Here is a 20,444-nt window from a genome sequence, read left to right as displayed (position 1 = left end):
GGAAGGTCGGAGGTGACCATGCTGACTGAAGGCTGAGCAAGGGTGTGAAGAGCTCACAGCAAGGTGAGGTGCGAACAGCAGGGATGTGGGGCATCACAGCAGCAGCCCCTCAGCTTTGGGAAGTCACAGAGACCAGCAGTGTTGGTGGGGACTTGTGCCTGTGGAGACTGCCGAGGCCATAGGGTGGCTGGTCCTGGGTGTGCCACGGATCTAGCCATTGTTACTGGTGACTCAGTTGACTGCTGAAGATATAGGTAGAAGGAAAAGGCACGAGGACCTCCCCACCTGGGCTGAAATCCTAGCTAAGGCAGTCTGTGCTGTCCATCAAATTACTTAACCTCTTTGTGGCAGTTCCCTTCTCTGTCAAATGAACACAGCAAACATGTCCACATCATGGAGTTTGGAGGGCTAAATAAATTAATATTTGTGAAAAGTGTTTTAAATCCTAAATGCTATGCCACTGAGTGTTAGCATCAATGTACTTATGTATGTGGCGGGGGGGTTGGGGCTGCCAATTTTTTTTCCAACGTGTTCTTTCTACCAACCAGAAAAACATGAATTAAGATTAATAAGACAAACCCTAACAATTGAAACCAGACTGTGAATCTGGGGCGGGGGTAACCAAATGGGGCTACCGGGGCCATTGTGATATGCAGACTTCCCAGTTTATGCTGGGTTAGCAAGACAGGCATGTGTATCCAGATGTAAAGAATGCCAGAATAAAGAGTGGTATCGCATACCTTTGATCCCAGTGCTAGGGAGGCAGGCCTAGGCATCTTTCTGAGTTCTGGATCAGCCTGATACACACAGTAAGCTTCAAGCCAGTCAGAGCTAAATGGTGAGACCCTGTCTCAAAACAAACACCATAATGTCCCAAACAAACAATTACAAGGTAGGACAGTTGACCAGTGCTTGTTATCCCAGGCTGAGGCAGGAGCATCACAAAAGGTGCAGCCTGGGCAACCTAGGAGAGCCCTGTCTCAGAAGGAAACCAGAGGTTACAAGGCATGCTGCTGGCATGGAGCCTTAGATTCAGCGCCCAGCCGTCGCCTCCCACCAACGGGAATCAAGGACTATTGCAATTGACTAGAAATGATTTCATGGCACTCCTAGCTGCTTGTTTTGTTTAAAACCAGGTCTAAACTGACCAGCAAAGGGTAGAAAACGGTCAGACAAATAGTCTGGCGCAGCTGAGGTGACACTGACCCCCACTGGAGGAGGGTAGACGCACCTAAGCTAGGAAATGCTCAGCCTTCCCTGGCGTGGCTTCTCTGCACCCTAGTCTTGCTCTCCCTTGGCAGCTGAAAGAAAGTTAACCAAACTTTGTGCAAGACTGTGATGCCCGATACTTTGAACTTTGCTGCTCCCATCAACTCCCAGTAAAATAATCTGTACGTTCTTTTTTGTTTTGGTTTGTTTTTATTTTTTGACCAAGTTTCTGTGTAGTTCTGGCTGTCCTAAAGTTAGCTCTGTAGACCAGGCTGACCTCCAACTCAGAGATCTGCCTGCCTCTGCCTCCTGAGTGCTGGGATTAAAGGAGTATGCCACTAATGCCCGGGTAACATTCTTAGTCATCAGGCTGAACAGACTAACAGAAGGCCACATGGTGGCTTGTCTTAGGCTACGACAGGTGATGTCTCATTTGGTTCAGCATCTGTCACTGAATAGGTGAAAACAGGTGGGATAGGACTTATTCTGGGGCTACCATTTTTGGTCTTTTCCTATTATTTCCCTTTAAAAAAACACTGAGTGGCTCTTTTTATCTATTTTTAAATCTCCAACAAATAACATTTTTCTCCATCTCTATGTTACAACATCATCTAGAAGACAGCATCCAATCAAAATCAAGCTTGGGTCTAGTTCATCATCTGCCTCTTTGAAATCGCTGACTCAACCTTCGATATTCGCCATATGCCAAGAGCCCTTGATTTATCTCTATTATCCTTCCTTGATCAGTAGATGATGGCTAATTCCTAGTCCTGTCAATACACCTCACTCAGCTCATCCTTCTCGCTCTCCTCTCTCTCTCTCCCTCCCTCTCTCTCTCTCTGTAGTGTTTCCTTCATTGGCCTCATAAGGCTTTCATCTTCTCTAACTAGGCAGCTCCCATTAGATTGATTTGTGACTTTGCCTTCATTCCTCTGGCCTCCAGGTTCAGCAGCCCAGGCTGTGAGTCCTTGGTTGTCTCCACCCTGTATTATCATTTAGTCTCATTGCTTTAAATGCTACCCAGTCACTATGCCTCCTTTCCAAATTACATATTTAGCACCTCCTACCACCTCCTCAGCATCTGATTCTCCATCATTCAGGCCAAGCACACCAGCTATGACACTGAGTTCTCCCAGATCTCCTCCACTTGACCAGTTCAGACTTACCCATGTCAGCCGGAAGTACCGCCATCCTTCCAGGAGTGGCGCAGGTACCCCACCCCACCCCACACCCCCGGGTCACATTGCTGTCGTCTCCTGCGTCCCCTTTACTAATTGTAAAACTGAATGAGAGAGAAATAATGAGACAAGAATTTTAAAGCAGGTGAGCTGGTTGATGTTTTGTCTGCTTTTCACCCATCTAATGTGGCTATCCTGCTTCCAGCCATCACGGTCTCTTGCCTGGATGGTGATGATATCAGCCTCCAAAACGATCTTTCTGAATCTGTCTTTGCCCTGGTACAGTACGTCCACAGACATAGCAGCCAATGAATTCCTTTAGAATGTGAGCTGAACCACACCCCTCACCTGCCAAAAAAAAAAAAAAAACCCAGTAGTTTCCTGCTTTGGTGAGAGCTGAAGTGGAAGTCTTTGTCACAACAGTGACCTCAATAGTGCTTCCTGTCCAGCAATCTCACCACTATCTACCACACTCTCCTCTAGACAACAACCTTCTTGTTTGTCTCTGACTAAATTGGGCGTTAAGTCTAGGAATCTTTACCCTAGCTTTGGGGGCAGTAATGCTTCTAATTCCTGCACCTACATCACATCCCAGCAAGGCTTGCCCTGACCAGCTAACTTCATCCCTAGCCACCTTGCCAACTGGACCTAGGCTTCCTCGTTTGACTCTCCCTATGACTTACCAAGTCTAATGGACCATATGGCTTACTTTTATACTCGAATTTATACAAACTAGACTGCCCCACAAGCGATGTCAAGGGGGTCTTATCCACTGATGAGTCCAAGATGCCTCAAGCAGCCTAGCCCTATAGGAGTTTCAATAAACATTGTCTACATGAATGAGCAAGTGAGTCATCAATACTGTTCATCCATGCCAACAATGAATCCTAATCTAATAATTTCACCTGGGAACAACTGCTTTATTTAATTTTTTAAAATATATTTTGAACACACTTCCCTTATGCCTTTTTACCCTCTCTTTCCTCCCCCTCCTATCCTCCTGTTAGTCCCCCGGCTCTTCTAGACACCTTACCTATCCATAGATAACTATGATTTTATATATAACTATGATGTGTGTGTGTGTGTGTGTGTGTGTGTGTGTGTGTGAGTGAGTGAGTGAGTGAGTGACGGAGGAAAGTTTCCTCGTGTGTAGCTATGCATTTTCCTTATCCATTATTTTGCTTCTGGACACCTGTTAGTTCTATAATTTAGCTTCTGTAACTAGTGCTATAACATTCAGGAGTGGTTTAGCTGTATTGCATGAAATATCAATTGTCAGGTTTGTTTAATTAGGATTTTAAATTATGTATCTCTGTGTGTTTAGTATGTAGTTTGTGTGTTAGTATGTAGTCTCTGTGTTAGTATGTACGTCTGTGTGTTAGTATGTACGTCTGTGTGTTAGTATGTACATCTGTATGTTAGTATGTATGTCTCTGTGTTAGTATGTATGTCTTGTGTTTGTATGTCTGTGTGTTAGTATGTATCTCTGTGTGTTAGTATGTAGTCTGTGTGTTAAGTATGTATGTCTCTGTGTTAGTATGTACGTCTGTATGTTAGTATGTACGTCTCTATGTTAGTATGTACGTCTCTATGTTAGTATGTATGTCTTGTGTTAGTATGTATGTCTGTTAGTATGTATCTCTGTGTGTTAGTATGTACGTCTGTGTGTTAGTATGTGCACGTGAATGCAAAGCCACAGAAGTCAGAAGAGGGAGTTGGACTCCCTGAAGCTGGAGTTACCGGAAGCAATGAGCTGCTCAATGTGGGTTCTGGGGACAAAACTCCGGCTTCTACAGGAGCAGCAAGCTCATGGCTGCTGAGGCATCTCTCCATCCCCCATCTCTGGTTTTCTGAGAAACCTCCACACTGGTTTCCACAGTGGCTGGACTAGTGTACATTCCTATCAGTCAGCTATAACCACCCAGAATTTTCCTGCCGCTTTGTTTCTTCTCTCGTTCTAATGGTGCTTGTACGATTTCACAGCACAGGCTTTGAAACTCACTGACTTTGTGCCCAATGTTTGTTGCCCATTGGTTTGCTTAGAGGTGACCAATCCCAGTACAGCACTGCTCACACTCTGTTCAGCCTCTTGAGCAGAGCTCACAGCCCTTCCTCCAGTCTGCTTTCACTGCCCTCCACCTTCCCTTCATGACTGCCTGTTTCTCCACTCTTTTCCATCCTGCCTGCACACCCACAACTCCATCCCTCTGCTCTGAGTGAACATTCTTCCCTGAGCTCTCCTCCAGGTTTCCTCCCTATCTCCTCTGCTAAAGCTTGACCCCCTCCACGCCCCCAGATCACAAGAATCTTTCCATGCCAAGCATTCATAGCCCTTACAGCCTAGTGCAGTCTGAATGTGCGTCCCAGCATTCATGAGCTGGAAAACTGACCCCAAAGCAACAGGCTTGAGAAGTGGGACCTTAGAGAATTAATAAAGTCATGTGGCTTTGCCATTATGAATGAATTAGTGTTGTTTTGTTACAAAAGTGAGTTCAGTCTTGCTTAGCAGCCCACAGCCATTCCTCTCACCGTGAAATGCCATCGGCCGTGTAATGATGCACAATAGAAGATGCTCACCAGAGATGGTTCCTCCACCTTTGTCTTACCATCCTCCAGAACCATAAGCCTAACAAACTTCTCTGGTGTGTAACTTACCCAGGCCATTCTGTTATAACAGCTATTCTGTTATAGCTACACAAAATGGGCCACGGCAGCCAACCATTCCAGTAACACTGACCCTACAGACCCTGGAGCAGCCTCTACAGATCATCTGACACTTTGCTTCTCTGGAATGTGTCTGAGCACTAAGTCAGACAGAAAGCAGTCTCTAATTTTCAGTTATGACACCAATTGATACAGCCTCTCTCTCCCTGCCATGCAGGAGAAATGCCTTCTGCTTCTGCTTCCCCTGGATTTCAGCAGTCTCAGCACTGGACAGACAGAAACTGTCTGTAGGAGGATTGGGAACCTATATAGGAAAGAAGCCTCAAAGCCACATTTTGGAAGGTATAATGACCTAAGGGATACAAAATTAGTCACTGGATGAAACTAGGTTAAAATTAAAATAAGAGAACAGGAGAGATGTCTCATTGAGAACAGTGCTTGTTGCTCTTCCAAACAGTCTGGGTTCGATTCCCATCACCCACATAGCTGGTCAGGACCATCTGTAGCTCCAGTTCCAGGGTACCTGATGTCTTTTTCTGGCCTCCATGGTTACTAAGCATGCACACAGTACACAGATTTACTTGCAGGAAAAATACTCAAACATAAAACAAAAGCATACATCTTTTTAAAAATTAACAAAACTGGGGGCTGGAAAGATGGCTCAGAGGTTAAGAGCATCTTCCAAAGGTCCTGAGTTCAATTCCCAGCAACCACATGGTGGCTCACAACCATCTGTAATGAGGTCTGGTGCCCTCTTCTGGCTATGTGCTGTCCTCCTATCTAGTGCACACCTACTATGTGCTGTGCTCCCTTCTAGTGCACACCTGCTATGTGCTGTCCTCCTATCTAGTGCACACCTACTGTGTGCTGTGCTCCCTTCTAGTGCACACCTGTATGTGCTGTCCTCCTATCTAGTGCACACCTACTATGTGCTGTGCTCCCTTCTAGTGCACACCTGCTATGTGCTGTCCCCCTATCTAGTGCACACCTACTATGTGCTGTGCTCCCTTCTAGGGCACACCTGCTATGTGCTGTCCTCCTATCTAGTGCACACCTACTATGTGCTGTCCTCCTATCTAGTGCACACCTACTATGTGCTGTCCTCCCCTCTAGTGCACACCTACTGTGTGCTGTGCTCCCTTCTAGTGCACACCTGCTATGTGCTGTGCTCCCCTCTAGTGCACACCTACTGTGTGCTGTGCTCCCCTCTAGTGCACACCTACTGTGTGCTGTCCTCCCGTCTAGTGCACACCTACTGTGTGCTGTGCTCCCCTCTAGTGCACACCTGCTATGTGCTGTGCTCCCCTCTAGTGCACACCTACTGTGTGCTGTGCTCCCCTCTAGTGCACACCTACTGTGTGCTGTCCTCCCCTCTAGTGCACACCTGCTATGTGCTGTCCTCCCGTCTAGTGCACACCTACTGTGTGCTGTCCTCCCATCTAGTGCACACCTGCTATGTGCTGTGCTCCTATCTAGTGCACACCCGCTGTGTGCTGTGCTCCCATCTAGTGCACACCTACAATGTGCTGTCCTCCCGTCTAGTGCACACTCGCTGTGTGCTGTGCTCCCCTCTAGTGCACACCTGCTATGTGCTGTGCTCCCTGCTACTATGGCCAGGACATGGTCTTCCTACAGACTGAGAGGATAAGCATCAGGAATGCTCTCATTTTACAAGGGGGAGCTTTGTTCCAAGGAGTTAATAACCCGACCAAGTTGCAATTAGCAAACTGCAGGTCTAGTTTTAGACCATGGAGGGTATTGGCATTCAAGTCCACCAGCTTTCTACTTTTTCAGGCTGTCTCTCAGGACTTGGTGTATATTTCATAGACTCATGACTAAACTAATAACCCAAAGGCTTGCAATTCTGAGAAACATAACTGAACTACCATGGCCATTCAGGGTAGTAATCCCTGAAATTCAAAGTTGGTGTGGCCTAAGTTCTGGAAGGGAATGTTCTAGAAGGGAGATCTGAGATCCTTCATAGTTTCTGCTGATGCTCTGAAACTCCTCTTGTCTTCTAGATAGTTACCTGGTGAAACCTCCAGTCCTTTGCAACTCAAGTACACAAGGGCAAGACAGCCATGGGGGCCATCCTCAACCTTCTCCATTGGGCTGGGCAGTCACTGCTCAAGTGAGTGGTGGCTGACTACAATCTTATAAGCATGTTCAAATACCGTCGAAACCTGATGCTGCGTAAATCACCTGCAGTATGACATGTGCAATGATCCGAGACTAAATTCGGGATGAATGACAAAGAGCATGCACAGAGAAGATGGCGGGCTGCTCAGAACCTTCATCTCCTCAGTTACCAAGTACTTCTGTGATCATAACTGGATCCTGCCACTCACCCAGGAAACCCAGGCTAAGAGGTCCCAGTCATCACTCTGTTACACAGAGACTAATAAATGTTGTTCTTGATGGATTACGACTCTGTGAAGGATGCTAACTGCTGCAGACTCTCTTGCTCATATGTCAACAGTGTGATTCTCTCCCGTAACTCATAATTTTCCAAGGTACTAAGAGATAAATGTAAAAAAAAAAAGAAACAAAACAAAAAAACTTACATTGTGCCCAAGGGAGAGCACCACCTTCAGTGTTGATTATTATAGCAATGTGCTATTTGGACTAACATAGCTATACTTTGACATTTCTAATTATTTGAGAACACTATTTAAAGAGTTCTAACAGCCAAAAGACTCAAGTAGCGGCCAAGGCATTGCTGCTCCTTTTAAAGCCTCCCTTATCTTCTTCCATCTGCTTGCGGTGCTGCGGACTGAGTCCATGCCTCACGCATGCTGGGGAAGCAGTGTATCACCGAGCTACTTTCTCCGCGCCTCTTTTCATAGAGGGTTTTTCTGCATGCTGACAAGCACATTTGGGTTCAAGCGCAAAACTTTTCCTCCAAGAAAGTTGAGAGTTATCCTGGGAGTGCTGCAACAGTCAGCTATGGGCAAATCAGCACCGAGAGTGATGTTTGGTGGCAGTCACCCTTCCACAGAACCACTGTATACAGGCATGAGTGGAGGTTGGCCATCTCGCTTGGCCTAAGCAGGACACCATAGAAAGGACTCCCAGCCCTCGTGCCCACTATGGAGTGGTCAAGAGAGGCAAGACTGTCATCAGCTCTCCCTTCTCACAAAGCATCTCCTGAGCCTCCTTTTCTAACATGTTAGACTGAGAGGAAGGCCAGGCCACAGCACAGAGCAGCATTCTGGTCAGCAGACCTGCTCGGGGACCACCCAACAAACTGAGGGTTCAGCCAGAAAATGCAAGGGGAAGAGACATTCCGGTGATTTTGATTTTTAAAAGAGAAACATATATAAGGAAAGAAGGAGGAGGAGGGGAAGAAGGGGGAGAAGGAACAGAAGAAGGAAGAGGAGGAGACAATGCACAAAGCCATGAGGCTGGCTGGTCAACCATGGGTTAACATCAGTTTCAGAGAAGCACACAGTAACTCAATGTCTCTGCAGAGCCCCGAGTCCCAGGGTGAAAGTCATTTTTATTTGTGGAAACAGAACGGTTTCCTTCTTTCACCACGGACTCTCTCTTCTCTCATTTCTTTATTTTTGCTCTGTCTAAACCCCAAATTTGGACCATCCATCATTTTAACCTGCCCAGAATTTTTATCTTTCCAGAGCCAAAGAGCAACAGATTCTAGGTCCAAAGAGCCCTCTCCCACAGCCGGCTGCCACCAGCCCTCTCCTCCCAGGGTTACAGGGTGCTCAGAGCAGACCATGTCAGCAGGACGTGCCACACACAGCAAGTCACCAAACCAGAATGCACTAAAGGGGTTCCAGAGGACTTACTCGTACTTGTGCTGGTTCCAATCGTGTTGATTGTGGTGGGGACGGATGACGAAGAGTAGAGGGGCACGTGGCCATTCTCACAGCCCAGGCTTTTGTCCTGCCAGTTGGAGGCGCTGATGCAAATCCCAGAATCCCGAGAGTTCTGCCACCCATTAAGCCTGTCGTCTGAGTTCTGTCTTTGGTGATAATAGTGCGTCTGTCCATAATCCACAGAGTCCGAGCGGCCTCGGTTCTGGCTGCCAAAGCTGGTCGATGTACGGTCCTCCAAATGATTTAGCCACATGGCGAGAGCACTTCGGTCTTCTAAGGAAGTGGCCGGGTGGATCAAAGCATAGGACAGCAGCTGTCTGCTCTCCTCAATGTGCTGGTTGTGTTCGATAGAGTGCGCCAGGATCTTGGGCAGCAGTTTCATATACTCTACTTTTGCGTCGAGGTTTCCTGGCTTCAGCAAAGGCAGGTGAGTTAACAGAAGGGAAATCACTTTATCCTTGGATTCCTGTTGCCATTGGTTAATGATTCCTGAAAGGGAAAGTACACAGGACACATAAGCAAATACACCCACAATCACACTAAACAACATGCTGTAAATTTCTGTGGTTTAGAGTCTCAACTGAGACACCGTGCCTAAATGTCCTCAAGACTGTCTGTGTATGAGACTGGATAACTGTCTTAAGGTTTTCAGGGGCCAGAGACTTCAATGAGATATAGTTCAAACACTCTTGGAGTGTGTAGAAAGTAGAATGTGTCCTAGCCTTCACAGGCCCCACGCTTGATCCTTTGCACCGGGTGTAGTGGTGAAGGCCTGTAATCTTGTACTTGGAAGGTAGAGGCAGGAGAATCAGCTCAACGTTATCCACTACTATTTAGGCAGCATGAACTACATGAGTCTTTGTCTCAAAAAACTAAATTATTGGGACTGGAGAGGTGGCTCATTGTTCGAGAGCACTTGACTTCTTTTCAAGAGGTCCTGGGTTCAATTTCCAGCAGGCACAAGGTGGCTCACAACTGTCAGTACTCCGGTCCCAGAGCATCTGACATCCTCTTCTGGCTTCCTCTGCACATAGACTGTGCACAGACACACATATAGGCAAGTACATATACATAAACTAAAAATTAATATAATCTCCATTTTTCAAAAAGGTTTAAAAAGTCAACAAATCAATGCTTAGATGTTTTGGGGTCTCTAATTCTCACTCATATCTGCAAAGAGATGACAACTAGTTTGGTCCAACCAAAAAGAATTGGCAGCTGTGTCTTCCTTCTTAGACAAGACCAGGCACAGCCTTAGATAGACAAGGACCAGGCTAAACAAATTTGGAGGAATCCACGGAGTGAAGCAGTCTTCCCGCTCCAAGCGTCTGTTTAAAGTGTCTCAAATGCTGGAGAAGGGACGTGTGTGAAGCTGGTTCAATTTCCTACATAGAAGAATGTCAGGAGAAAAGGACCCAACATGGTGTCCAAACCCTAGCTCTGCCAGCTGCAGCTTTTTTAATAAGAAAATAGAGCAAAGGAGCCAAGCTCAGCTCCAGGGACACCTTGGATCACACTAGTAAATTATTCATCTTTATATGAAGATGTTCATGGGATTTTTTTATTTAAAAATGATATTGGTATGGTTGCATGCATGCAGCACATGTATGCACGTGCATGCTTAAGTGTATGGAGGACCGGGACAACATTGGATGTTATCCTACAGAACATCATCCACATCCTTTGGGACAAGATGTCCCCAGAGATCAACAGCTAGGCTAGGCTGGCTGGCCAGTGAGCGCCAGGGATCCTTCTATCTTTGTTTCTCTGGGGCCAGAATTACAAGCATGCATTGCTATATTTGGCATTTTTTTTTTTTTGGTTTTTCGAGACAGGGTTTCTCTGTGGTTTTGGAGCCTGTCCTGGAACTAGCTCTTATAGACCAGGCTGGTCTCGAACTCACAGAGATCCGCCTGCCTCTGCCTCCTGAGTGCTGTATATTTGGCATTTTTTACCTGGGTTCCTGGGATTGAACTTGGGTCCTCATACTTACAAGCAAGCATTTTACCAGCTAAGCTATCCTGCCAGAGCCGAGATCTCTTTGTTCTTGCTGTGACAAAATACGCATCCTAGTAAGCATTTTAAACGCACAGTTCAGTGTCGTTAAGGACAGCACAGTGATATGAAATCTCTCTGGAGACCTTTGTTACTTTCCAGATAGAAAATCTCCCACTCCTTTTCCTAGCCTTTGGAAGCCACCACACCATTTTCTATCCCCAAGAACCCGGTTATTCTAGGGACCTCAGTGATTGTCTTTTTGTTTTTTGATAGAAGGTCTCTCACTCGGGAGCCCTGGCTTGCCTCAAACTCATGGTGACTCTTGACCTTAGCCTCCTCTGTGCTGAGACAGCAGACATGAACCACCCTGCCCAGTTATCCCAACAAACACCTCGCTTCACAGAACGGTTTCCTCAAGGTTCCTGCATGTGAAGAACTGGTCTTTGCTGCTTCCGTCCCTGCCTCATTCAAATGACAAGCGATGCTTGCTGACTGCTTGTTTTGGAGGAGGACAGTCATCCACAGAGCTGGGCATCCCCACTGGCTTTTACACAGTGTCTTCAGGCTGGAAGGAGTTAATTATAAGCTGCAAACTCATGGGTCTCGTCACAATAATTTCAATGAAAACATCTCAGTGTTGTGGCTTCATCTAGAGTCCCCTGAAGGTCCTATGTTAAAGACTTAGTCCCCGGTTTGGGGATATTCACAAGGAGTCTACTGGGAGCTTTACTGGTCACTTTGGGGTATGACCCTGAAGTTGATAGTAGAACCCTACCTCAACCTCCTCTCTTTTTGCTTCTTGGCTGTCACGAGGGACAGTTTCCTTCAGCAGCCATCAAGGACTGGAATCTTCCAAACTGAGAGTCATAATCAACTTTTCCTCTTCTTAAGTGCATCTCTTCTTGGGTGTTGTGATACAGTGACAGAAAACTAACCAACCAATCAGCACGGCAAGCATGGTGTCTAATGGAGGAGCATGGTCTTTGGAGTCAGGCATGGAACTTAATCCCAGACTTAATTTGCTGTGGGATTTTGTTACATTGCTTAACCTTTTGGAGCCTCCACTGCATCATCAATCAGTCACGGGTGGCACCAACAGTTTCTGCCTCCCTTGGATTAAATGGAATGATGCCGTGTGCATTGTTCCCTCCCCTTTCTCTGCATCAGTCAGACCCGTCAGTCAGAGTGATGAGGGAAGTGGCTTTGGAGATTTAGTTTTTTAAACAGAGAAACCAGGGACGACACAAGGGAAACCATTAAAAGCATCACCAACTTGGGAAAAAGAAGGATGAGGGAAGAAAATGAAGTCTTTGCCCTTCTAACAATAAGAAGTGCTCGTGGACTCTCTTCCTGTGGGCTTTCCTATGATGCTGAAGAGTAGCCGTGTGATGCAGAAGCCACCAACCTGAAGACAGACCAAGGGAGACTACAGAGAAGAAATGGGTAGCCAGAATTATGAAAGGCACAGGGGAGTCATGATGGAAGGTTCTAGAATCCCTGTGGGGGAGATGCAACTGAATCCTATCAGGGCTGGGAGAGTACACCACACAGTTTCATAGAAAGATAGCAGCCACATCTAATGCCTGGAACTTTGCAGTACTTAAATTATAGAAAAACAACACACTATTGGATTTAACACAACCCTAAAATATCATTTCAACATGTCATCAGTACAGATCATTGGGGAGAATCCCGAACATGTGCTATCACCAACAACATCCCCACTTGAGTGAGCCATGTTTTCACGCTCAGTCGGTGTGGCCAGCATAGGCCTGAGATCCGGATGGAGAGAGGCAAAGGGAGATGACCTCAGGAGGTCCTTCCTAACTCCCCTGTTAGCTAACTGCCGCGGATACAAGAGCTTCCCTGCCCCACTAGGTGAAACCTCCCTTTCAAAGGGGAAGAGTAATACAGCTGCTCTTCTTCTTCTTCTTCTTCTTCTTCTTCTTCTTCTTCTTCTCCTTCTTCTTCTTCTCCTTCTTCCTCCTCCTCCTCCCATCTTACCTGTACTTTGTCAGCAAAGACCAGGCACCATTTCCTGGTTTTTGTTGAAGTTTGCGATATTTTTGTTATTTGTTTTGAGACCATGTCTCATTTTGTGGTTCATCCTGGCCTCTAGCTCACAGAAATCCCCCTGCTCCAGCCTCCCAAGTGCTGGAACGATAGGCATGAGCCTTGAGTCTGGCATGCTTTGTTTGATGCCAAGCTTTAGGAGAAAGCTTTAGTCAGTCTCTCCCAGGCTCTCAAGAGTCACAGGGGGGAAACGGAAAGCCCTAGGGGAAGAACAGAGGGGCCATAAGCCAACAGTGAGCAGGGCAGGCAGGGTGCACACATACACTGGAAATTAAATTTGAGAACAACTTTTAATAAAAAAAAAAATGAGGCTGAAGAACTTCCTAACTTCCTCCTAAACCACTTCCCTGTTTAAATATTCTGCCCTCCCACAAAAGGTCAATCTTAAAAAAATCAAGAACAAAAATAAAACATAAACAGGACTCAAAGTGCAAGCAAAAGACATTATCTATCTCCAGTAATCACTTTCTGCCAGGGATTAACCCGAGACTCGGAGGGAGGAGACACAGCACAGAAAAGAAGGAAATGAGGTCTTCAGCCCTGGTCCCTTCTAGGGCTGAACTAGCACTATTCTCTGGAATCGCTCTCCAATGGTTTGAGGCTGTGGTGTGGCCAGGAAGACAATGGTGGGTTTTGCTTATTCCCCCCCCCCCCCCCCCACACACACACAGTCACCAGGAATTTGGCTCTTAGGCAGTTTTCTGAGGCTAACCACACCTACTGGCTCACACTTCTATTGCTATAGCCGTCAAGCTGACAGCTAACAGTACTGAGTGGTTTCTGTGGGCCAGGCTCTCTTGTAAGCCCTGTGCATTTAATTACTCATTGAATCCTCCCAAGGAGCTTAGCCAGAGGGGGCGGGGTGGCAGATCTTCTAGCTAACCTTATTTTACTGATGAAGGCAGAACAACTAAGTTGTCATCGGTCCCCTGTCTAGTGAAGAGGCAGAAGGGAGGTAGACAAATCAGCTTACGATACAGATGGTTATCACACTAGAATGTCCGTAAGCTAGTTATTTCAGTATCTGTGCTGGAGGCATTCTATTAACTGTGTATAAATACGTAGCTATAGTGACGTGGCTGTGCAAACATAGGAAAAGGAGCTGCAGAGACAAGGGAGAGGACGTTTTTTGTTGTGGCTTTAGGGTGCTCCTGATTTCTTTTGACACTGGTCCTTGGAAGGGAACCCCATCCTCTTTCTTGAGGGGGTGGGGTTAGTGAGTCGCCCGCAGTAGATGGAGATGGCAATGTGCGGTTTCAGTACCCCCAAGGATGTCTTAGGGTTACTGTTGCTATGATGAAAGACCATGACCAGAAGCAACTTGAGGAGGAGGGAAAGGGTTTATTTGGTTTCTAGGGCTAAACACTGATCTTTTAAGGAAGTCAGGACAGGAAGATCCACAAGGCAGGAACCTGGAGGCAGGAGCTGATGAGGGCCTTGGAGGGGAGCTGCTTAGAAGCTGGCTTGCTTGCTTGTTTATTTGCTTACTTGAGACAGGGTTTCTCTGTGTAACCTTGGCTGCCCCTGAAGCTCGCACTGTAGACCAGGGTGGCCTTGAACTCAGAGATCTGCTAGGCTCTGCCTCCCAAATGCTGGGATTAAAAGCTGGGCCCTCTCCCATCAATCATGAATTAAGAAAATGCTTTTAACCACAGTTGGATCTTACAGGAGCATTTTCTCCTGGATTTTTTTATGTTGTTTGGTTTGGATTGATTTTTCAATATAGGGTTTCTCTGTGTAGTCCTGGCCATGCTGGAACTTGCTCTGTAGACCAGGCTAGCCTCAAACCCAGTGATTCGCCTGCCTCTGCCTCCTGAGTGCTGGGATTAAAGGTGTGCGCCACCACCACCCTGTGGGGGCATTTTCTCAAGTGAGGTTCCCTCCTCTCTGATGACTCTAGTTTGTGTCAGGTTGGCATAAGATTAGCAAGCACAAAGGCCTTCTGGCAATCTCCACCCCCAAGGCCTAGCCAGGTAAAGTGCTTGCAAAGGTGATTGCAGTCTTGTTAGTCTTCACATGAACAGAGCTCCAGACAGCCTTCTGAGGGCCCTGAGCTACAGCTTCACATTTCTCGAGCAGCAGAAACAGTGTGTGGTTATGTATACATTGCTCTAAGTGACCAGCTTTGAGTCATTTGTTTCATGGCCCAAAATAACCAATGTATATCCAAGTGTCTCTAAGGAGAAAGAAGCTTTAGCCTTGTTGCTTTGAATGTGAGGTCCCTCTGGCATCCCTGTCCCGACTCTGAGACAGACACTGGCTTGCTGCTGCTGCATGCCCCCCCCCCCATCTCCTTCACCTGAATGACAGAATGTGAGTTTGCTCCCAGCATGCCTTCAGGGAAAGAATGAACTGATCACGGGGATTGGAGCTACGTCACATGAGGGGATGGAGATTTTTCATGGCAACTTAGCAAGTGGTTTCTGATTATAATTTGGTTTCCTGTGGTGGTCTGCCTCCAGGAGAATGTGTGCTGATTATCTCGATTTTCCTTAAATCTCATCAATGATGGTTCCCCAAGTCAAATTACCAAACCAGCATTCAGGGTCTGCCTCCCTGCGTTCTAGATAGCACAAGGCGGTCTCGCAGCATGAGCATCTATAACAATGCTACCAGAATGAACATGTCTGCCATCAAACAGAAGCCAGATCCTACACGAGGAGGCTTGGGGCATGTTGGTCAAATCCCGCCAGATGCCCACTGGCCTTCTTTGCTCTGACCCTGTCCCTTCCAGAGAGCTGAGAATCTGTGCTGAGGTTCGTACTCAACAGATTCTCCCTTCTCGGGGAAGAACCAGGAACCCTCACCATTTTCCAGCACTTGATCACCTCTGAGACTCAGTCTCTCCCTGACTCACCCCCACATCAGCACCTACAGGAAACAACTCGGGAAGCTACAGTCCAAAATCCATGAGTTTTGATGACGCCACTCAATTTCCATCCTCTGAGCACTTTCTCTGAGTAAGGACCCAGGTGTGATGGGCATTTAATGCGGGGAAAAGTTCACTGCTTGTAATGTTTACTCCAGTGACATAGGAGTAAAGGAGAAATTGAGAGAGTTCTCGTTAAAGACCAGAGGATTGGGACGCTTTCCCATGATTCTTAGCGTGACAAGTTCGATATTATCATCACACAATCGTATGTCAGTGTTTAAAAGGCTGCAACTGTTAGTAAATTACCCTTAAATTGCTATTTTATTATACCCTTGTTTTCAGTTTAATAACACTCACCATAAAGAGGCTTTCTCGCAAGTGCATTTAGACCATTTGTTCATGAGAGAAACGGCTGGGAATTAAGTGCACACTCGCATGAAGAACTGGCTAAATAAATGTGCTACACAGCAACGACACTAGTGGGTTTTTATGGCTAAAAACTCCTGGCTAGAATTTATGTCACAAACTTGATCCTGGACACACCAGGAACAAGAGGCTTCTGACTTTAGTTCTCAAGCATTTGATGGGGATGTGTGCTGACACAGGGCACCCCAAAAATCAGGGTAGAAATGGCAAGTGCAGAGGCCAGTGACAAACCTCCCACGTCGGCACCTACTATTGTCTCTTGTCTCCCCAATATCCTCTTGAGCTGGGAGAATAATCTGAGTAACGGTGGGGAGGTGGGAGGTCTTCAAACTGTGCTGATACATCAGTTTATCATGGGACATCTGAATATCCAGAATTACCAAGGCCCTGTTGTAAAAGCGGCGCCTCGTGTGGAGTCCGATGCCACGGAGCTTCACCCTCAGTTGTCAAGCGTGCCCACTGGTCCTCTCCTGGCATCCACACCCTGTGCACTCTCCCACACTGGTACCCGTCTGTGTGACTAACAGGAGGGGGCGGAGGTGTCTGGATGAGAAGGGTTTCTACCGTGCTTTCTTTGTTCCCTTGCTGTGGGGGAAGCCGGCGGACAGCAGCTATGAAGATGGCTCAGCCGTCTGCAGGGTTCTCTGAACCTGGGCCTCAGGTTAAGAGTCAGAACAGGCTAGGCAGCCATGTCGACGAGCCACCTTGAGAGGACTCTCACAGCCCCAGTAAATGTCACGAATCTGAACTACCCAACCCTAGTTACCTATTACTATGTTAAGCCATTAATTTGGGGGGGGGGGTATTTTTTTAAAAAAAAAACATTATTTGTTTTACATATATGTTTCACTCACATGTATGTCTGTGCACCACCTGTCGGGTGCCCTCGGGGATGGGAAGAGATTATCTGATTCCCTGGAACTGGAATTATGGATGGTTGTGAAACATTATGTGGGTGCTGGGAATGGCACCTCAGTCCTTTGGATAGTCAACAAATGCTCTTGACTGCCGAGGCATCTCCCCAGCCCCCAGGAGCACCTGCTTACACAGCAATGGTTAACTAATACAAAGGTCAGCCGGGCGGTGGTGGCACACGCCTTTAATCCCAGCACTCGGGAGGCAGAGGCAGGCGGGTCTCTGTGAGTTCAAGGACAGCCTGGTCTACAAGAGCTAGTTCCAGGACAGATTCCAAAGCTACAGAGAAACCCTGTCTCAAAACAAAACAAAACAAAACAAAACAATAACAAAAACTAATACAAAGGGCTTCATGATAACTCATAAAAACCAAACAAATAAACAATGCCTGCCAAGGCTCAGGATCTTGTGCTGGGAGCTGAGGAGGAGCCCTGTGAGGGCCTGCCTCTGGACAGGACACTGCTGGCAGCACCAGGCTTCCCTGCATACAATGAAGACAGCTGGGAACTCATCCTGATGTCTCTCAGCCAAGGAGTTAGGGCTGTGATTCTCTTTTGTTTTCTGACACCTACTGGCTATTTTTGACTTTTGTAGGTGAGGCACCCATTTCCAAAGAGGGTGAAAAACAAGCCAGTTTCCCCAGCCACCTGCCTGGCTTCTGACCTCTGGCCTGTGAATATGTAGGAAACCCCCACATTTGTGTTTTTAGTACAGATGTATCCCTTGACCTCTAGACATACAGATTCGATTGTACCCTCCACAGCTCCATTCACGGGGTCCCAAAGCTACTCTCTCTCTCTCCTCTTCTCCATCTCTCCTCCTCCCCTTGTCCCCTCATCCCCTCATCCTCCTCTCCTGTCCTCTCCTGTCCTCTCCTGTCCTCTCCTGTCCTCTCCTCTCCTGTCCTCTCCTGTCCTCTCCTGTCCTCTCCTCTCCTGTCTTCTCCTCTCCTCTCCTCTCCTCTCCTCTCCTCTCCTCTCCTCTCTTCTCATCTTCTTTCTTTTCCTCTCATTGCAGATATTCCTGATTGCTGCTCCCCCCCCCCTCTTTCCAGATCTGTAATCATTGGTCTAATGTTAGCATCATCACAATATAACCAGAATCTGAACATACTTTGCCATTTTACACCATCAGTAAATTTGCTGATATGAATCATAACCGTCATTTTGCAATAATGATCTTTTAAAACTAGTTGATAGGTCATTCTCCAGTGAACTCTCCAGAGTAGAGGTTCCAAAGCTACCCATCTGCTAGGATTTGGGTCCAGCTTCAAGTTGGCCCAGAGGGTCTCATACCACATGGGTATGATGTGGTAGCCCAGAAGTGGTGTGACTTCTAGAGGCCATGTCAGAATCTAATTAGATAGCAGAGTGTCCCCAGAACGAACTGATGTAGTTCTTGTGGGAACCTTCTTAGGACCTATGACAGTGGATTGTAAAAGAACGCGCCTCGTCCCCTGATTTTCTGGCTCTTTGTCTCACCAAGGGTTCTCCTCCACACGGATGCTCCCCACTGTGATGCCATTCACCTCAAGTTCTCACGAGGGGCTCAACCCACTGGGCTGGACTTGATCTGTTCTTAGACTTTTAGCTTCCAAATCTGTGAGCTAAATAAGCCTCCTTTCCCTCTAAGGTACCCAGACTCTGGTACTTTGCTAGGGCAGTAGAAAATGGGTCAACACACAATCTCATCATGAGTAGAAGCCGGAGTCCTCCTAGGCCTATAATTCAGTCCCTCCCTGCTTCTGTCCTTGCATTTATTCCATCCTGGCTCCCTTAACACAGCACACACACACTTCCCTGGGAACCCTGTAACACGGCAGACACACGCCTCCCTGGGAACCTTGTAACATGGCAGGCACACTCCTCCCTGGGAACCCTGTAACACGACAGACACACGCCTTCCCGGGGACCTTGTAACATGGCAGACACACTCCTCCCTGGGAACCCTGTAACATGGCACACACATGCCTCTCTCAAAACCCTGTAACACGGCAGACACACACTTCCCTCGGAACCCTGTAACACGGCACACACACACACCTCCCTGGGAACCCTGTAACACGGCAGACACACTCCTCCCTGGGAACCCTGTAACACAGCAGAAACTCCTAAGTCCTCTGTAACACGGCACACACGCCTCTCTTAGAACCTTGGTACTTGGTGTTTTCCTTGAACTCTTTCCCCGTGACCCACATGGAGCCTCTATCAGCTCACTTTTGTGCAAATATCACTTTTCTTATGAAATCTCTTGTTCACACTGACTTTGCCCACCTCTCCACCTCGCCTTCTTCTCCCCGATCCCTGGCTCTGCTTTACTTCTCACAGAGCTTAGCCCTGTGTGGCCTCCTGGATGTTGCTATCCGACTTCTGCCCCTCTCCGCTGGAATGCTAGCTCTGTGGGGGTCGTGATGGGACTCACATCGGCCTGTGTCTTCACATTTCCTTCTTAACCACATCTTAATAGCTGGAGATTATTTCTGGCGTTTGTCTGGTAATATTTTAGACTGTGATGTTTTCTAAAATTTATTTACGAGTCTGAGTGTTTTGCTCATATGCACATGTACAACATAGGTGCCTGGTACCCACGGAGGTCAGAAGAGAGTGTCAGATCCCATGGAACCAGAATTAGAAGACATCATGTGGGTAGAAGACATCATGTGGGTAGAGGAACCTGAACCCAAATCCTCTGCAAGAGCAACAAGTGTCAAGCCATTTCTCCAGCCTGACTTGAAGTTTTTACTCAAAATGTTATTTTCTAGAAATTTCTTTCAAACAGTAGACACAATTATATTGCAGTATGCTGATTGGTTTTAGCTTTCAAGTCAAATAAGAATGACATATAAAAGAAAACAAAACGGTTCGGTTTCCAGGTCTTTACTGCACCCCTTCTTAACATTCTGTTTAGGGTGGAAAATTCTACCACAGAACAAACAGTCCTTGGTGCTTCCCCTGATTGTCACCAACACCAATTAAAGTAATCCTCACAAGAAAAGATTTGAGAGCCTGAGATAGCAGATTTAAACTTATTTAATACAACTCTTTGTAAATATCTGTTGAAGAAGAGAAGAAAAGCAATCCCAATGGCATTGTGTCAAGATTGTTTTATGTCTGGATAGTGATAGTTTTAATAAACCTTCCTAGGAATGGGTCTCTTAAACACACGGAAATTGCAGAGGAGGGGGGGACTTGGGGAAACAGGAGGATTGGGATAAAGGAAGGTTGGATAGGGGAGCACGGAACCACAATTCTTAGTTAAGGGAGCCACTTTAGG

The 20,444-nt window shown here is 46.8% G+C and overlaps 1 protein-coding gene across 3 annotated transcripts in view; it reads right to left on the bottom strand.

Moving 5' to 3' along the window:
- Samd4a (sterile alpha motif domain containing 4A) overlaps positions 1-20,444 on the bottom strand; it is a 213,697-nt gene that overhangs the window by 72,015 nt on the left and 121,238 nt on the right. For all 3 annotated transcript variants that reach the window (XM_041633953.1, XM_041633955.1, XM_041633956.1), the window contains exon 2: positions 8,858-9,376. In XM_041633953.1, coding sequence (XP_041489887.1) covers positions 8,858-9,376 — 519 coding nt within the window. The remainder of the gene's footprint in view (positions 1-8,857; positions 9,377-20,444) is intronic.

The sequence above is a fragment of the Microtus oregoni genome, unplaced genomic scaffold (genome assembly GCF_018167655.1).
Source record: "Microtus oregoni isolate MIOR12 unplaced genomic scaffold, Mior012 000045F_ref0000178, whole genome shotgun sequence".
NCBI classification, from domain to species: domain Eukaryota; kingdom Metazoa; phylum Chordata; class Mammalia; order Rodentia; family Cricetidae; genus Microtus; species Microtus oregoni.
Note: the sequence above shows the minus strand (reverse complement) of the source record. Positions and strands in the feature narration are given on the sequence as shown.